At 37.0% G+C, this 21,038-nt stretch overlaps 1 protein-coding gene across 2 annotated transcripts in view; it reads right to left on the reverse strand.

Moving 5' to 3' along the window:
* LOC150088352 (inactive tyrosine-protein kinase 7-like) overlaps nucleotides 1-21,038 on the reverse strand; it is a 376,615-nt gene that overhangs the window by 104,163 nt on the left and 251,414 nt on the right. For both annotated transcript variants that reach the window (XM_090369462.1, XM_090369464.1), the window contains exon 4: nucleotides 11,326-11,473. In XM_090369462.1, coding sequence (XP_090225588.1) covers nucleotides 11,326-11,473 — 148 coding nt within the window. The remainder of the gene's footprint in view (nucleotides 1-11,325; nucleotides 11,474-21,038) is intronic.

The raw sequence follows: 21,038 nt of genomic DNA on the forward strand, positions 1-21,038 counted from the left end.
AGAGAATTGTTAGGAGTGCAGCTGGAGACTGAAAACCAAGCTTCTGTTACTGTTGATATACAATGGGAATAAAATGAATAAAAAAATCCAATAATGGGACAATGAGTAACAGGTGTGGTAAACCTAGTCAAGAAATATCATGGTATTCTGTAATCATCCTGAGAAGCAATGGGTGGCATTACTGAAAGTCCTATATGGTTCAACTAACCATATATATAAATATTTCTTTTATTTATTTCCTAGGTGACTAAGGCTGGGAGAGTTTACAAATTCATCATGACACATATATATTGAATGAAGAGCAGCTGGATTTTTCAGCCAGACAACCACAATGAATCGTGCATAGGCTCAAACCCATAAGTTTGTTATTTGTGGCTGTTGCATGTTGAATAAACTAAAATAATTTTGTTTCAATATTTAACATAAGAGGAGAGAAAAAAATTATTAGTGTTCATTGATTTATAAAAGGTATACGATACTTGTGCACAATTATCTCTGCCACTAGACCATTAAAACAAATTTAACAACTCTCAGAGTCAGTCTGTGTCAAAGATTTACTGAATTTTGTATGCTATTTGAATCAAGGGTGATTGGTGACCAGAATTAAAGGAACCAATTGTATACTCTGAACATATTAAAGATCTATAACATTAAATAGATAATATTGATTAAACAAGTAGTTGTTTATTCAAAGGGATGAATGTGTACAGTTTAATGTTAAAAGTATTGATAAAGCGAGAGAAGGGAAAAAAAAATAAGAGAAGTTTACCTCAATATAATACGTAGAACCCAGTTGAGGGTACAAGCTAGGGATAGAATACAAAATACTACATCAACCAACAATCGTAATATTAAAAAATAATTTATTTCTGTCCCATATGTTGAACAGTGGCACAAACAGCTTAACAGATTCTTTAAAGATACCGACTTTAAAATTGTGGCCAGGCCAACAGAGAAACTACACACTATACTGAAAAATCGCTCAGTCCTTTCCTCATTTGCAACACAAATAAATGACCTGGTATACAACATTTCTTGCGGTGGTTGCAACTTGTCGTACCAAGGTTCTACGCGTTTTCCTCTGAATAATCAACACGCAGCCTCAGAATTAGCCTTTCATACCATTAAAGAAAAACATACTTTTTTTTATTTAACGAGGCCAAAATACTTAAGTGTCCAACGTAATTATACCAGACTATTAATTGCAGAAACAAAATTAAAATTAAATTAAATTACATGAGAATTCTGTTAACACAGGGTCCTGAGCTGAATATCATCATCATTCTTTTGGCTGGTGCAGCATAAGCCTCAGGCTTCCTTGTGCCATATGGCTAATACGTGGGCTTTTACATGCATGCACAAAGATAAATAACCCCTATTTGGTAATTTTCGTTCCTGTGATCACGACATATGGTCAAAAAGCATTGTCAGCTTCAGGAAGGAAAATAGTTTTGCAATTTTTTACTGTAATGTAAGATTTTTGATTTTTTCATTTTAATTGCTGGAGAGTATCATACGGAAGCGTTCTACATACACACACACTCTCTCTCTTTCAGTTTATTGATAAACTTATGGGCATGGAGGCTTGGCTCATTATCTGGATTTTTATGATCCTGTAGGTAAAAACGGGCAGACAGCAATTTGTTGTCCCAGAGTCTTATGAAGTATACGAGCATACATGACAAATCTGTTGTACAATTTCAATCTTGCCTTAATCTTTAAGGAATTATATGAGCAGCACCTTGGAAGCAAAAAAAAATTTTAATGGAAAAAGAAAACACATTTCGTCGGACTGTGCTCCATTGCTATACTTGTAGTAGCAATATTCTCCGCTATTCACAGTGATGGTGTTTGTATGTACTTCTTTGAGTAACTAGCCAATTTAAAATCTAAATCTCTCAGATAAATATTCTTCATTGAATTTCTTTTCTTGCAGCCTATTGTGGCTGAACTATGGAACTAGCTTGAAAATGATGTTACCACAAAAATTTCACAATAACACATATTACTTCCTCACACAGTTTTCAGCAGGGGTGGCTCATTAGTAGGCACTGTGGAACTGCAGCACCCCCAGCTTTTTAAATATAAAATCAATGGAGTTATGTCAAATTTTGTGAAGAACAATGAATATTTTTATTAACAGGTCCCACATATAGTATACTCATCCTCTATTTCCAATAATAAACAAATAAAAACACAAAATCGTTTTCAACTTTGAAGTATAACTGTAGGCGGAACTGTGCGCTACACAGCTCCACATTTTGGTCCCAGCAGTTCAGTCAATGCCTAGTTGGCAGGTTGCCAATACGCTGCAAAGAAACTGCGGAGCAAGTAGTGCCAATTTGAACAGGGCACCAAACTTGAATGAAAAAGTTATCTATTTTCAACAAATAAAAACCGAAGAATGGATTTTATTTTTAAATAAAATTTCAAGATTACCCAAGTCTGTTAATGGTAAGTGTGCCAGTTAAAGTTATGTAGTATTCTTAACTTGCTTATTATTATTACTGTCTACATGTCTTATAACCAAGGCAATTTACTGTAACTTTAAGAAGCAGCACCCCCTACATCAGAGTCATGAGCCACCACTGGTTTCCAGTATATATAACATGACATCCCTGAATATAAGTAATGTTGGATTAATGGTAGGTTGCATTCCTAGAGAAGTGCTGTAAGTTGAATCCAGTTTTCAACACAGACGGTCTTTATCCTGGTACCAATAAAAAAAAATCCCAACATATCTATTGCATTTAAAAAAAACCAAAGTTAAAGTCCATTTCTCCATATCTCAGAAACTGTTTGCAATAAAAAATGTTTTTCATGTAATCAAAAAGGCCACTAAAAACATTAAAATTTTATTCGAACACATGGAACATGTACATTGCAGTCATGCAAACAGTATATGATATTGTTAATATTTTATGTCATATTAATGAATAAACAACTTACTCCATGGCACTATGGTCCTTGTAGAACCTTGGCCTCCTCAACGATTTTTCTCCATCGTCTCACCCTAAGCTGTCGTAGGTCATCCTCTATGTTGTCCACTCACCCCCTTCTGGTTGCCTTTCTGTTTTCCTCCATTCGTATCATGTGGCCTGCCCATCTAAGTCTTGAGCTCTTTATCATTCCCACTATATCTGGTTCTCCATTCAGTTCCTTCAGCTCTTGGTTTGTCCTTATTTTTCACTCGGCCAAAGATTTTCCTTAATATCTTTCTTTCTTTTTATTAACCCATGTTTCACTAGCATAAGTCACAATAGGTTGTACCACTGTTTTACATAACACTAATTTTGTTCTTCTAGAGAGCAGCTTTGATTGAGAGTGTTTCTGCAGGGAAAAGTAGTATCTATTACCAGCATTAAGGTGAGACTGAATTTCTGGGGTGTTACTACTGTCATGTTGAATCATAGCTCCCAGATATTTGAAGGGTTCTGATCTATTGAAACTATGCTTCGCTGTTTGCCAGATCTGTTGGGTACTTTGTCTCTCCTTCCTACTTGTAATCATAAACCTCGTTTTATTTTCATTTACTTTCAACCCAACCCTTTCTGCTTCTTTCTCAAACTCTTCAAAAGCTGTCCTCAGAATATGTGGGTTTCTGGAAGTCATCACTACATCATCTGCATAGGCTAAGTGCTGGTAGAATCTGTTATATATGATCCCATTGGAGGTGGCTGATACTTTCCTCATAACCCTCTCCAAAACCAAGTTAAAAAGTACAGGTGACAAAGGGTCCCCCTGTCTCAACCCTCAGAGAGATTCCCTTGCACCTTAAACTTCCTTCCTTCCAGCATGATCTTCGTCAGCCTTACAAGCTTCCCATCTTATCCACACTATCATATGCCCTGCTGAAATCAATAAAGAGATGGTACATTATATTCGTAGCACTTGTCCAAGATCTGTCTGAAGGTGGAAATATGGTCAACAGTCCACCTCCCTGCACGGAACCCACTTTGATATTCACCAACTATTCCTTCTAGTCATGATGAAATCTTATATGTTGTACTAAGTAGGGCAAGCCCACTGTAGTTTCCCCACATTAGTTTATCTCCCTTCTTGTGGATGATTACCACTGTTTTCCAGTCATTTGGCAATTCTTCTCTTTCCCATATAAGGTGATGTAATTTTTGGATCAGTTTCTCGCCACCTGCCTTTGAGTTCTGCTGGGATGTTATCTTCTCTGGGTGCTTTGTTAATTTTAGCCTTTTGGACTGCATCCTGTACCTCTTCTATTGTTGGGCCCAAGATACTTTCAACATTATATGTTTCTTCTGGGCATGCCTGTTCTTTATTAAGTAAGGAATTAAAATGCTCCTTCCAAACTTCTGTGATCTCCACTACTCCCCCCGCATTATTTCTTCTTTCTTATTCTTACACAGGTTAAGACGGGGCTGGAAACCTTTTTTTTACATTTTCTACTTCTTTATAGAATATCCTGATCTGCCCTCTGTCATATTCTTTTCTTTTTTTGTCTACATACCTGCTTTGCTTCGGCTCTTTTGACCTTGTAATCCTCAGTAACATTTTCTGCCTGGCTTGGTTTCATTCTTCCAGGATCTTCTCAGTCATTTCTCACTCTTTTTTGTTCCACTCCAGAAGATATTCCTTAATATTTTTTATTGATGGGCTCACCATCCTGTTGTTCTTCAACCTTCATTCTAAATCTTTCTCTAGTATCTTCACCAAGCTTATCTTGTTGATATCTCCTTTCCCCTCTATATACCTTTGAGAGCCTATTTCGCAGACGGCATCGTACCATAAAATGGTCCGAATCGCAATCTGCCCCCTGTAACTCCTCACATCCATAGCATGTGATCTATTTGATTATTTGTGACACTAATGCTGAAGCCTTTCCCCATTTTCATTATTTGTTTCATCCTATAGTTCGTATGTGCACTTCCTCTCTCCCTACTTTGGCATTGAAATCTCCAAGGATGAGTTTAATATCGTGTCTTCAGGGGCCTCATCTAACGTTCTCTCCAGTGCTTCGTAAAAGGCATACTTTGCATCTTCTGTCGGAGCATGTACACTGATCATGAATGTGTTAAAAAAGACCCCTCTAAGCCTTAGCATACATATTCTTTTATTGATTACACTGTAACTCATATTGAATGAACAACACAGCGAAGGTAATCCATCACAGATCTATTTTCACGATCGTCATTATTCTTGCATTTTGGACAGGATTCACCATGAAGTATGCATTGAGCCTGGTTATCAAACCGCTGCTGTTCTTTCTGAAATTCCTTGATGATCCTATATACATCAATATGTGTTTGTCCAACTATACACTCTCATATTTTATGCCAAACCTCAACACTGTTTTGGGTGGGTGGAATTGTATATGGATCATAATGTTGGAACACGAATTATCATACCATTATACATATCACATCACTAGCTTTCCTTGGTAAATGCGGCATCTCGCCAAGGCACACAAATGTTGAAGCAGCAAATTAAATTCTTCATTGGTGTCATACTGAGATGCCAGTCCATTTGTTTCAATTTTTCTACAAACACATTGTCCCAGGTGGAAAAAACAGACCTTATTAGACATGTTAGGGAACTCGCCTTTGGAGGCATTTATTGCAGCTAATTCCAGGTCAATTAATATGGCCTGTGGTCTCAATTCAATCATATCTTGAAACAAATGTTTATAATTTTCTTCACTCTTATTTGTCATCAACACATAAACTAATGGAAGAATTTGATAGTTTTCATTGCCGACGGGTGCATGTATTGTATATAATTAATAAAAAATTGTGGGCATGGTTTTAAATGTATCACCGTAATCCAATATTGAGCACATTATAAGCATTGAATATTTACATTTGTTGTAAATAGAATTCTTTCCTCTCCCATTGCAAAATCCCATTTTCTTCTTATTATTATAATAAGAAGAAAATGGGAAATTTTTTCCCTGTTACCCCTTTCAAAATATCTTGCCGGCACCTATGGTTATGGCTAACATACTTGTCAAAGAAATTCGTGAAAGTACAGCTAATAATGGTATAATTAGTTTTAGTTATGTTAATGATATTTATGAAAAATGTTATGCCGCTGCCAAATACATTACTCTAAATTTATTCTTATTTCAAGTTTATCTTTAGCATTTCAATGCTATACCAATAATTATTGCTGAAAACGCCCTATACAAATACAATAAAGTAAAATTAATTAAGTTATTTTTATTTTAAGACTGACTGACTGTTTCTGTAACAAAAAACATGATCTTTAAACTGAGAGCTATTTGTCGTTAAAATTTTTGTTTTTTTATATTCTTTCTACAAAATTAATGTAATAAGGCAAATTTTTTACTTACTAAAAAACTAATAAAGATATAGAATTATATTCATATATTTTTACAATACAGTAGATACTGTCCCGATTCTGGTCATTGGGATTTTGGGCCAGACCCATTTCTGAACAACGTTCACCAAAAGGGCACTAAGCCTTCCTTTTATCAGCTATTTTTGAAGATGAAATAAATAAAATCCCACTATGCACAGATGTTTGGCCCTAAGTCAGCACCATACCTTAAGTGCATTTTTAAAACTTTAAAAAGTTACTTCAACATTAGTTTTATTTTTAAATGATATTCATGTACTGTATATAAACTGTTTTTTTTTTTTTAATTTTATCTGTACTGTTTAGTTAAATACATGGTTTCCACAAAACTAAAATATTGTTTCACGAATAGTACATGATACAAACCAGATACCAATTCCTGATAGAGGATAACTTCAAGTTTTTATTCACCAACCAGAAAATGTGTGTTGCAGTAGATAATTGTAAAACTGTAATCATGGTGAAATTTACCAACAAAATCACATCATTTGGTTTTATCATTGATCAACAACTCCTGTATGAGCTGTAACTTATAGGGTTTCATCCTCACACACTATTGACCTTGACATTGCATAAAGCTTCCTCAAACCAGCTCCACTGACTTTTGTTTGGCCATCACCTCGACATGTATGATTGCTCAAACAAGCATCCTTTATAAATTTTCTGTACCATTGCAGAACTGGTTGGTGAAGATATCAATCCCCTATTCACACAATGTTTTAGTTTTGTGAAGGAGGTTTCTCAACCCTCTATAATAAAAAAGTAATAATTACTAAGTGTTAGCATGAATGCAAATACTGATCAATGTAAGTTGTGCATTGCTCCAGAGACTTCTTGTATGGCCTGGGCCATTTCAAGAATAAACAGAAATTAACAGTGAATCCCAATAACCAGAACCAGTCCCAGTGGGAGATTTTTTTGTGTGCCCTCTCCAACTTCCTATTAACTGAAATCCATGGCCTTGCAGGAAACATTAGTGGCCTTGTTTCTAGCGAGTTGAGTGACATGTTTATTCATTTGAATGCACAATAACAGAAATCCAAACTCTTCCGAATTGATTGAATCGGAATGTAAGATTGACTTCATATCACAACTTGAGATTTACAGAACATTTTTGGTGCCTTGTGCAGCTGCACAGCTCAATCACCCGTCAATAACCTACTATTATGGCCTTCATAGGTTGGTGTGCATGATGGAAAAACTTTTTTTTATATGCTTGAAACACTCACTCAGTAGCAATAAAATTTCTGTAAAATTATCACAGCTCAGTCTCCCAACCAGCAGGCATATGTCACTACTCTTACAAAGCTCTAGTTTTATTCATAGCACCTTCAATATTAAATCCTCTTTCTACCGTAATGATAGAAAACAACATTAGGGCTTAAATAGGACTGAAATGAATAAGCTGTCAACGAGTGATAAAATTACAATTTTTGAACACCCCTGAAAAATGAACTCTCCATTACTTGATTTACTAAATGGAATATGGCTGCTAACGTGGCATGCATTAGATTCCACATTTATTTTTATTCATATGAAAACTGCTTTACATAAGTTATTCCATTCCTGTCAGTTATTTGGGTAGTCATCCCACAAACAAGAACCAGTTTGTGAGATGAAAAATTTCAGAAGATGAACTCATTATATAGTTGTGTGTTCTGTTCTTTATTTATTCACTTAAAATTAAATCTCTTATAATACATAGTAAATTAGGGGAAAAGGTATATGACAAGATCTGACTCATTTACAAATTGGAAAAAGAAAACTATATTGCATGAGCTATGGAAAATTAAATTCTATATTTTTGACTCTCCATACTGTTGAAATGCATACTCTGGTTTTCATTACAGAAGTGAAAAAAAATACACAAATATTTTAGATCGAGGTGACCATCAGCAGGTAATCCTAAATGTTAATGCCTCCCAAGTTTTAAAACTGGCATGTCGCAAATATCCGCTTTTATATTGCTTTCTTCATTATTTAACAATACACCCAGGGTCCTGAGCTGGATATTATCATTCTTCCCCTTCTACTTATGACTCTTGTTCTCTCTCAGGGTAATTCAGAATTTTTTTTTTGGCTGGTGCAGCATAAGCCTCAGGCTTCCTTGCACTATATATGGCTAGTAATAATAATTATTAAACTAAAATTATGTGTAAAGTTACCATTTCGCATATATGTTCATGAAGACATGTATTATAATTCCGATATGGAATTATTTTAGGAAATTGTCTTTTCACCCATTTCCTTTTCGATAATGAGCTGTAAATTGTGCAAGAGTTATATCTTTTAATATTTAGTCCTGTTTTTCGTATTTATCAAAAATACTATTTTTCCATATATCCAAAGACTCACTATCAACTTGTTGTTCATCCAATTCAGCTTTTGATTTACATAATTTCTGACGCTCATATGGCCATACCGTTGACACGGACACTGGGTATCGTAATAAATACCAAGCTGTCTCTTGCGAACTCATCTCCACTTAATGCTCGTGTTAGATCAGTTATATCCATATCAACATATTCTTCTTATAGCTCTATAATTTTCCTTTGCAGGTTGCTTATTCCTCTGTTAGTTTTATTCACATACATATGCTGCACATGAACATTTTTCTATGATAAATTATAAATCTGAATTAGACTTGAGCACTCCTAAAATCTAAGGATTGTAATTATTCATAAATTTCTCTTCTATCTTGCATTTAAGAAATACATGTGGTTGTTTGATACCAGCCCTCAAAATATTTAGATTCTTCTTCTGATTGGCATTGGTTTGATTTAAAGAATTCTTCAAAATTAACATGATTATCCAATTCTAATGAGTCGTGCATTTTACGATATTTTTTGTGATAAGCTAATCTTCGATTGTCATCTGTGGCCCTTGGCCAAAAAAGGTGCTTCAAAGCAACATTCGCGTTATTATTTTTATAAAAGGTAAAAGTATGTTTATGTTGCTGTAAATTTGAATAATCTGAAGTTCTCAATAGAACATAATGCATCTATCATTTGGATTGCTTCTTCCATCCCACCTTCCTTTTATTCTAATGGTGCAGAGGGTTCATTGTTCATCCATAATAATATATGTGCATGTGAACTTCCTTGATGTTGAAATTCAATGCGTTTAAAGAAATTCACAACATAATATTTCCCGAAAGGACTATAGGTTTTCGTTTTTAAGTATACGGCGCAGGTTAAAGGGGTCTTCATTTATTAATGTAGATCCATAACTTCATTAGTTGTAATTTCTTGTTTATATCTGAATTTGTATAACATACATAGTAATACGGGCCATGTTGATTCACACACACACACAACGTCAAGAATGTTGTAGGTTTTCCTAATTGACAAATCATGGTAAACACATCTTGCTTACGTTGACTCCAATAATATGCTGAATTGGGTATTGATTTTAGAAATGCCAAGTTAGACTCTAATGACTTGTTTATAAATTATTTTGATTCCAATATAGAATGAGTAATGTTAGCTGCTATTCCTACTGATTTAAATCAGTAATTCATAGATCTGATTATTGAGGAGTTAATCCACAATAATCAGATCTGTGAATTTCACTCTATGACATCATAAAGGGAGTAATTTTCGTGCATGTATATCAAATATGAAACTTGTTGGAGATGAATTCTGACCCGGTGCTATACATAAATATTTATCTTCAGACCATAACAATGTTTGTTATTGAATTATCAATAGTTCATCATCATTGTTGGCAGGTTCCACAATTTCATCTGAATGTTCCTGTTCACTATCATCATTTGTCCCCAAGAAACCGTCACTCACTTTTATGCCATAGAATTTATCAAATACCATAAAACCAATTTTTTTCTGCACACATCCTTGTAGATATGATGATTTATGCATGAGTCCATTTTATATGTACTTTAATGGCATAATCATCATCTAATTCTCTAGGTAATTGATAAACCATCGTATTTACATTAACTGGTACATTTATTACTTGTCCATGTTCATAGCGTAAATGACGAATTTGCATAAAGGGTAATTGTAGTGATATCAAATGCTCAGTTACAACATCTAGTGGATGCAAATGAGTAGAATATGTTGGATTTATAAATCCATTTGACATGGCCATAGTTAGTATCTGTCCCTCTTTTAATGAAGTATGACATGTATTACATGTCATGAAAGTACTCACTTCTTGTAAATGGTTTCAAATCTAATTGAAACCATAATCACATTACAACTAAATCCAAATGGGTTTTTGTACACTAGTTTTTCAAACTCGCTGTCAGCTCATGTAGACATTATGGGGACGTAATCAGAAATCTCATTATTAGCCATTTCTAATTTCACTTTTTTTCGTGCACGATATTCCTTCATTCGTTCTGCTGAAGTTTTAGATTCTTGATAAGTATCAGGCATAGTAGAACTCTGTGGTTGAATTTCATTATGATTCGGAATAGTTTGAATTTCTAATTTCCTTTTCTTCCATTCACGATATTCCTTCATTATTTCAGCTAGAGTTTTTTTGGGTGCAATTTGAGAACTCCCAGTCATAACAAAACACTCTTGTTGAAATTCATCTGGATTTACATTTCTGTACAACTTCCCTTTCTTTCTTTCATGATATTCCTTCGAACGCTGAGCTGTTGATTTTGGCACAGTCACTCGTGTATTAATCATTATGCTGATATAACGTAGTGCATCACCACTCAGTTGTACTTGCGTCACTGCATGCAACAAGTAGAATGCATGCGCATCGGATTTCATGATGATTTCTAGGTAACGTAACACTTTTTTCCAAATAACGCCAGTAAAAACTTTTTTAACGTAAAAAAAAAAAATTCATAACAAAAGTAAAATTCTCTTTTAAAAATACAAATTACTGGTAAGGAACATTCTTATGGCACATGACCTTCAAAATTTTATCTGTCCCCTCCCCCATTTTAAATGGATAGTTTATACTTTTTCAGAAAAAAGAAATAAGCCTCCTTACCGTGATGTGTTGAACAATGCAATATTCTTTTCCTGATAATACCATTCAGTTCGTTCGGCATTCTCATAAACACAGTTGAACAATGCTGAACCATTTGTTGGCACTATAACATCTTGAGGTAGACGCACAATGCGGGCAGCAGTATCAGCTATCAAAAAAAAAAAAAGAAAAATAAATTGAAATAAAATTGGCAAGAGCTTTATATATACACTCTGAATTGGCTTTGCATTAGCAATATCTGCCTAATACCTTGCAGGGCCACCTTTTGGCACAAACTCAACAAGGTGTTTCAGTGTGTCCAGTAATGCCCATACACTGTGAGATGGATGGTTGGAGTGTTTAATGTCCTAGCATCATCTGTCCTTTTTTCAGTAGGCACCAAGCATGCTCAACTGGGTTGAGTGGTCATGAGAGGATTAGGAATTCACTTTCATGTTCTTGAAAACCAGTTAGCAACCGCTGGACCTTGTGGTATGACATTGTTTTTATACACTATCATCACGAAATCATGATGATAGGTGGGAATCACCAAGTACACCATGTGGTATACTTGGTTGGCAATAACAGAAAGGTAGTCATTCCCATCAAGCCATTGATTAATAGTGATCAGAGGACCTAGGGCATGCTATGAAAACAGTCTCAAACCATAACACCACTGCCTCCAGGTGCCATTTCTAAATGCCTTTCAGCTTGATAGAGTTGTAAATGGGATTCTTCAGACCAGCTGACAGATTTCCACGTGGTCTAGTGTCAGTGCTGATGTGCCCAAGCAAGGGTACCCATGATGTCTGTCAACTACTGTAGCTAATATGCAGTGTATAGTCATGTGGATACTAGTCTTGCTATTCCTACATTGTACTGTGAGATGAGACACACAGTGCTCACCATGTATTATGTTCACCACATATGGCTGGTTATTCGACTGCCATTGGGTCAGTCATGAAAGACTCGTGACACCACAGAAAGGGAGCACTTAAACATGTTGGTTGTTGTCAAGGTGCTGGCACTTGCACCCATAATCTTTCCGTGTTTGAAGTCGGAAGGATGTCAACACTGACAAATCTTCCTCACAGACACTCAAAAAGTGATCGCCATCTGTGAAACCTATCTTACGTAAACCATTACCACACAAGGAGATGTTGCTAATGTAAAGCCAACTTCTATATTATATGTGATAACAGTGACTTACTGGAAATTATGAATAAGTTCTGATTACAATTCCCAAAGAGAACAGTAAATGAGATAAAACTTTTAAATTTTACTAGTTATTACACTTAGGTCAGTTAAATGAAATTGGATGAAGTACATAAAACACAATAATCATGCATCTAAAGCATTCCCTAAAAATGTTTAGACACCTCTCCCAATACACTACAAGTCACTGTATTTCCATCTCAAAAAAATTGTTGGCTGTAGAAGTATCCAAAATGAAACAGCTTCCTGCATGCTATCATCTGACCTGAAGCATGGCCTTTCAGGTCTATCTTTTGAATCCAGAAAAAAATCTGAGTTGGGGGGAGAGAGGAAAGACATGTCTGGGTTGTATGTGTGAATACATCCCATCCAAAAGTAGTAAGTGTGTCCAAAGAGTGCTATTGTGGACAAGAACTACTTATTTAGTTAGTTGTTTGAGGTCCTATGGTGCAGAAGCTGCTTTAGTAGCTTCTGCACCATAAAACCTTATAATAGAAAAAAATTTTGCTATTATCAGTTATGCTGCTACTGATTATAGGGTTGTATTAGATGTGGCTGGAATGACTTTGCTGTATTATCCAAGTGTCTGGATGCATAGTTGATTTTGGGCCTGACTCTTTCTTTTGTTATAGTTATGTTATGCCATTTAAGAAATATCTTTGGGGCCCGGGAGCATTACAGCCAGTGCATGGCCATGATGGTTATTAAACATTTATTAAATTAATAAAGGTAAATAGCTCATTTGGTCAATCAGCTTCCCAATCCATATGATTGGAAAGCTGATTGACTTGTCATCTCACAATTGAACATACTACGATTAGATACTTTGAATGTTGTAGAAGATCATCTTTCATCAGGAGAAAAGTATGAGTTAAATGTGTATTGAACACACACATTAATAATAGTATGTATCCAACAGGTTGTTTAAAATGTCATAGTGACTTCATCTCTTTTCAGAGAAAAAGAGATGAAGTCACTATGGCATTTTCTGAACTTGATATGTCAGAATGTCCAGGAAGCTAAGAGAATCTAATTATTTGATTTTTTTTGTCCTAAGATGAGAATGGATGAGGGATTTAGCTATAAAATGTCTAATGCATGTAATGAATCTGTAAAAATTATACTTTTTTGGAAAGGAAGATTCATCAATTTGGTCCAGAGCTATACATTACAAACAGTTCAACGCTATATGGTCCCTGACATTTTTCCAGGTATAAGCTATAGGGGCTTATTACCTGGAAATGATAATCAGGTCTCACCTGTGAGCCAAGTGGACTGAATTTTGGTGAAGTCTAGTCATTCTCCAAATCTTGTGGGAATGTTAGTAGCCCCACATGAACAGTGAAAAACTGCACACCCAGGTGCAAACTAATATGGCACCCTCATCAGAGAAATCCTTCCCCTCGATGTCACCAAGCAATACTAGGTCATAAATGATCTCATCTGGTGCAATACCATTATTTTGCTTATTGTAACATGTTAATTTCTGGAGAAAAGCTCCAGAAATCCCATCTCTTCTATATCAGTTGCTTTTTGAGGTTATTATGGGCATCATGGCAATATCCAGCTTTTCCAGGCCAACCACTAGATAGATAGTCCACCAGACTGAACAAGTTTATAATGCTCTAGGAGACATCTGAATTAGCTAGTGTATAATCTCATTGGCTCTACTCTGCCAGTTAGTGACTGGATGAAGTCCAAGTAGTGTGTATGCAGAAGGTATACACCCCACATAATGTGTTGGCTTCTGACAGAAGAATAATGAATAATTTTGATGCCAAGCAAGCTGCAGGTACTGACAGCATTTCTCCATTTGTTGCCTTTTTTTTTTTATGCTTTCTTGTTCCACTTGTGTTTTCCTGCTGCTTGGAAATTTGCTCACACCTAGTCAGTCCCTAAAATGAGTGACAAATCTCTCCTATCCAGTTATCACCCTAACCTCTGCTCTTTCTAAAGTAATGGAGAAATCTATCAACTGCCAACTCTTAAACTACATCGAATCCTTCCATCTGATCAACAAATACCACTCTGGATTCTGTTAATGTCAATCCACTGGTGATATACTCTCTTAAGTTATCCATCTTTGAAAAAAGTCGATGGAAAAGTTTGGTGAAACTCAAACAGTTGCTCTTGACATTTCTAAATCTTTTATTTGTGTTTGGTATAAAAAACCTTTGAAACAGGCTTTCATCATATGGATTTCTCTCTGTCTTCTAACTTCTCCAATAATGCTGGTATTTCAGTTCTTTCTCCCATTGCCTGGAAATCCTATCCATAGTTTTGATAATGAAAACACACTACACCTTCTATTTTAGTAACCATGTTCTACACAAAATGCTTCCACTTCTCGAATATCATCTGCCAAGTCCTTAATGCTGATCTTTAGGTAATTCTCCAATGAGATGAAGAAAAAGTGTACTGCTCCTATGTCTCTACTAGGGATTACCCTAGTATTGCTTTTCTTCTAAACTATTATTCATTCTGTACAAATGTTAAATCCACCCTACTGTGGAATATTGTTTCACATCTCAGATAGCATCTCCCTAAATGATTTAATACAAATAAGTCTCATTTTAGTTCATAGTAAATCACCAAAGTAGGTGAAATAGCATTTTTTTTGTTATATCTCATATTGTGAATGCCTTCACAATGAGTTTACTGGTATTGCACTACCTCCAATAAGCAAGACTTCACTAGTAGAGAAGAATAACATTACTTATTCTTGGCAGATACCATTACTGGGGTAGCTACCTGCCCACCAATGAGAGACCAAAAAACAGTGCCATCTGCTGAGAAGAAGTAACAGTAGTCTTCTCTACGGGAGAAGCGTTGCAATACCAGGCAACTCAATGTGAAGGCATTCATAATGAGTTACTGAAAAAATTTACTAGAACAAGTTAATTTTTTGCTTCAGCCCTAAACCCTTTTTAGTACAAGATGGAATAAATGATTTCATCTGCTGAAGTCCCCCCCACACACCTCATCAGAGCCTATTAAAATGCTATGATACTGGTGCCTTGCCATTCCTGATGAGGTAAGTGAAGTGTGTTAGACCCTAAACACACTTTACCTCATCAGGAATGGCAAGGCACCAGTATTATAGCATTTTAATAACCTCTAAACGGCTGGGAGTGAAAGGCTCTGACCCTATGCTGTGCAAACTACTAATAAATTAAATAATCCAGTGAATACTGAAGAAAAAAGTAAGGACAGAACTTCAAGAATCACACAGTGCCCTCTAATAACATATGCCAACAATAAATTTTAAAACCTGAATCATACTGCTTAACAGTAAAACAAATCTGGGTATTCTAATATAACCACAAATAGGAAAGATTCTACTGAATTAAGTTTCATGTAGAGAAGTGAAAAAAAAAAAAAAATTATATATACAGGGTGTTTCAGTTAAACGTTTCAGAACTTCTAAGAGGGGTAGGGTACATCCTGGCAACTCGAAATCATATAGCAATGTGGGGTCGGAAATGCTTTCCTGAAGCGGTGTTGTACACAGAAGCACCATAAAGAAAAGAGACCATAAGTGAGAAATCGTTTTAATAATACATGAAAAGAAGCAAAAGGTACATGGATTAAAGTAAGTTTTCGAAGTTTCTTCCACGGGCTACAATGCATGCCTCACATCTCCGACGCATGGACATCCGAACATTCTGGAATACTCCAGGCGAATTTCTTCGGCAGCTACTGCGATTCTTGCAACCAGCTCCTCAGCATTGTCAACAGGGGTGTCATAAACTAACGATTTCATATGACCCCAGAAATGAAAATCAAGACATGATAGGTCGGGTGACCGAGCAGTCCAACGCACGGGACCACCACGTCCGATCCACTGTTGACCAAATGTGACATCCAGGTAGTTACGAACATCTCCGCTATAATGGGCAGGGGCTCCATCGTGTTGGAACCACATTGTCTGTTGCGTCGATGCAGAAATCTGTTCATCTCTCAAAAGTTGTGGCAATACTTGCTGCAGAAAGATCAAGTAGATAGGTCCGGTTAGATGACACGGTAACAGGTAAGGTCCGATGAGGTGATCTCCCATAATACCTGCCCATACATTGACCGAAAATCGAATCTGTGCTGCACGACGTCGTATTGCATGCGGGTTCTCGACCGCCCAGATATGGTCGTTATGCGTGTTGAAAATTCCTTCCCTTGTGAAGGATGCCTCATCGGAAAACAACACTTCAGCAGGAAAAAGGGGATTTGTAGCACATTTTCCAAGGTACCACTGTGCGAAAGCAATACGAGGTGCATAATCCTCCGGTTGCTGTGTCTGGACACGCTGCACGTGAAACGGATGCATGTCTTGTTCTCGGAGAATCCTCCAGACGCTGCAATGGGAAACCCCGACTGCGTTTGCTAGACTTCGTGTACTCGTTCTTGGATTCCCCTGTACATGCTGCAGCACATTCTGTTCGACGGCTGGAGTCCGTGCTGTTCTTACCCTGTCCCTGTCAGCTCTTTCAAATGAACCTCTCTCAGCTAACCTCTGGTGCAGTCTTGCAAAGAAATTATGACTGGGAATACGCCTCGTCGGATATCGTTCCGCGTACAAACGCTGTGCGGCTGGCCCACTATAATTTGCAGCCCCGTACGCCAAATGCATATCGGCTAATCATCCATCCTACTAACTTGGCGTTCTTGTTCAAGAAATTCGAAATTCGCCTGGAGTATTCCAGAATGTTTGGATGTCCATGCGTCGGAGATGTGAGGTGTGCATTGTAGCCCGTGGAAAAAACTTCGAACACTTACTTTAATCCATGTACCTTTTGCTTCTTTTCATGTATTTTTTTGTATTATTAAAACGATTTCTCACTTACGGTCTCTTTTCTTTATGGTGCTTCTGTGTACAACACCGCTTCAGGAAAGCATTTCCGACCCCACATTGCTATATGATTTCGAGTTGTCAGGATGCACCCTACCCCTCTTAGAAGTTCTGAAACGTTTAACTGAAACACCCTGTATATATTTCCAATAGAAAGAAGAAAACATTTAACATTGGCCTTACACCTATTGACAGTAGTGATAGCCCATTGAAAGATTCAACTAAACAAAAATTATATAAAAAAAAAAACACTTTAGATATGAGTAATGAAGAAATCAGAAGTTCACATTATTAGTAATTAATGATATTCAGTAGTTTTTCCCTTGCCATTGAACATTCCATTTTGAATGTAGGAACAAAGATGATAAAAAATATAAAACTGTTTTCAATTCCAGTTTTACTGAGTTAAAATACGAGTAAACCCAATATATCTGCAGTTACACAATGATGTAATCCTTGTAAATAAGTACTGTAATTGTACACTCCTCTGATCTCTGCATTGTCTGGAAGTATAAATATAATTTATTTAAAAGTTTAAGTATCCACACTTGACACTGCTAAAAGTAAAATCAAAACAAAGGTTTTGGCAATGCCAAGCACATTGCCATTAAGCATTTTCAATTTTTGGAGACCAATCAGTTATAGAAGTGTTTTTTACAGTATGATTCAAAATGAGTGGAAAGAGAAAACAAAGGGTGCCTGTGGAACTGGTGGGGTAAAAAAACAAAAAGGTAATAAGAAGAGCTGAAAGTTGTGAAGGCATGGAGCCTATCGGCCACGAGTTAGGATTAGAACACTCATCAATAAGTATGAAAGTGAAACGGTTCCTTCTCCCAAACACTATTTCCCTACTCCAGCCTATGAATTAAGGGTTTATTTTCACCTTTAAGTATTATTATTTGAGAATAACCATGGTTCTGCTCCCAAGGAAGGAAGCAATAACTCTTATACAGATTTGGAAGAGCTATTCTTGTGGAAGCCCTTTGTTAAAAAAAAAAAATAGAGATGATTTTAATTGAGAAAGTGAGTTCCTTGTTAACAAGCAATCCATTATGAAGGGTATTCATGACTCAGACCAGAGCAGCAAAGCAAAAGGCTCAAGCTAATGGAAGCGCTGTGGCTCAGAGCAGAACTGAGGGGTGCAGTTGTCCTCTGACTCACAGCCTTATAAAATGCACTGTTTGCTTGATGTTTGCAGAGCAATCGGGTATGGGACATGATACTGCCAAGGGGGATGTCTTTGTGTGTGCGCGATGCAAGGAGTGTATCAATATCAGGCAACAACTCAGCATTCTTGTGGGCCTATATGAGAGATTGAAGGACAGGGTGGATGCCCTCGAAGAAACTAAATTGAGGGGCCCATCAAGCTCTCAGCTGCCCACATCAACGCCAGAGCTTGCACATCGCGTGACACAGAGACAACCCCCAAGGCAGAATGCGCTGGTCCCGAAGGAACTAGTAGTTGTTGGTGACTCTATTGTCAGGGAAACGGGGAACATGCTTTGTAAAAAAGATAGGTGGAACAGGACCAGGGTATGTCTGCCAGGGGCAAAGGTTGATGACGTTGTAGAGCGAATATCATCTTTTAAGGGCACAAAAGGTGATATAGTTGTACACGTTGGCACTAATAATATTAAGAGTAGGAGACCGGCAGAATTACTTAACAAGTACAGGTCACTGTTGAACAAAAGCCGAGAATTAGGGTTGAATTTGAAAGTGTCTGCAATTCTGCCCAGACACGATAGGAGGGAGTATATGATGAGAGCCTTGTCGATCAATTCGGCCCTGGAAAGATTGTGCAAGGCTCAAGGGGTAGAATTTTTTTCAGACTGGACTGTACTTGTTAACAGGAGAGATTGCTTCTACAGGGATGGGATACACTTAAATAGAAAGGGTGCAAGAATATTTGCTGATGCTATCGAGGCAGTGTTAGGTGGGTCGGAAAACTGCTAGCTTGGGGGGAGACAAAGACCAATAGATTGACAGTAGCCACTGGCAGAGGTGAAAGAGATTCTTGCACTGCTTCTATTAGAATGAGCAGAAGCCTGAAAAACAAGATGCATGGTATTTCAGAGACTGCTGGGTGCCATTGCGGTACAAGTAAACACATGGGTTGTGTTAGGGTAGCTAAGAATAGAAACAGGTGCAGGTATACTTGCATGTACACCAGTGCTAGGAGTTTAGTAAATAAATTTGATGAATTTGAGGTATTGCTCAAAACATCAAAGGCAGATATTGTTGGGATATCAGAGACGTGGCGTCACACAGATATAAGGGATGCAGAACTGCAATTTGGGGAGTACAACGTCTACAGAAAGGATAGACAGGATAGGAAGGGGGGAGGGGTTATGCTATTAGTTAAGAAACACATAAAAACCAAGGAAGTGAAGCCAGTCGACATCGCTGGACAGTGCAGTGTTGAGTCAGTTTGGTGTGACATAAGCATTGGGAGATCAAATAGAGTAGGAGTGTGCTATAGGCCTAATGACTCTGATGAGTATAATAAGGAACTGTACAGGGAAATAGAGTGGGCCAGTAAATCAGAGAGTCTTATAATGGGAGATTTTAATTTCCCAGATATTGACTGGAATTTGGGGGCTGGTTACTCACACACTAGCAGGGCTTTTGTGGATTTATTGGATGATTGTTTTCTACATCAGCATGTTCGGGAGGCAACTAGAGGGAGTAATACTCTTGATTTGATTATCAGCAGTGATTCTTCATGCATTAAGAATCTGCAGATAAATGAACCACTAGGTGGCAGTGATCACAGTGTGCTGAAGTGGGATTTACTGAAAGAGGTAACTACCATTAGGGGTAAAGGGAAGGGTTATTGCTTCCGTAAAGGCGACTACGATGGACTGAGACAGTATTTAAATTCTATACAGTGGGACCAACTGATGATGTTACCAACAGCAAATTCAAAATGGGAAGCATTCAAAGAACTTATCTTGGAAGCTACTAGGATTTACATACCAACTAAGAAATATTGTTCAAGGTTTAGGCCAAAATGGATGTCAGATGAACTAATGAGGCATATGGCAGAGAAGAAAAATGCATGGGATACTTACAAATTAACACATGACACAGAAGCCTATGATAGATACAAGTTGATATGCAACCAAGTTACAAAGGAGGTTAGGCAGGCGAAGGCGGATTACGAGAAATCCTTGGCAAGGGATGCAAAGAAAAACAGCAAAGAGTTCATTACTTATGTAAACTCTAGAAGAAGGGGATGAATCAGATTGGTCCACTTGATATTGATGAGTCAACTGTTGATGATCCTGCTCAGATAGCTAACAAACTAAATGAATATTTTGCATCGACATTCACACATGAGGAGTTATTCAGCAAGGGGAATGCCAGAGGTGTATTCACCTCTAGCAGTAAGCTACAGAATCTAGAAATAACTGGGAGTAAAGTGGAGGAGAAACTGTTGAAGATAAACACAAGAAAGGCACCCGGGGTGGATGGGATCTATCCAGTTATATTAAAGGAGGCAGCAAAGGAAGTAAGCAAACCCTTAGCCATAATTATGAGAGCTTCCTTGGACTCAGGGGAGGTACCCATAGACTGGAAATGTGCAAATGGGACCCCAATTCACAAAGGAGGATCAAAGGCTTTTTTTTTATGAGAACCCCAAACATGAGAGGTATTATAACCTATAGTACTTAGT

The sequence above is a fragment of the Mastigoproctus giganteus genome, chromosome 3, assembly GCF_048544385.1.
Source record: "Mastigoproctus giganteus isolate SK-2022 chromosome 3, ASM4854438v1, whole genome shotgun sequence".
Taxonomy (NCBI): Eukaryota; Metazoa; Arthropoda; class Arachnida; order Uropygi; family Thelyphonidae; genus Mastigoproctus; species Mastigoproctus giganteus.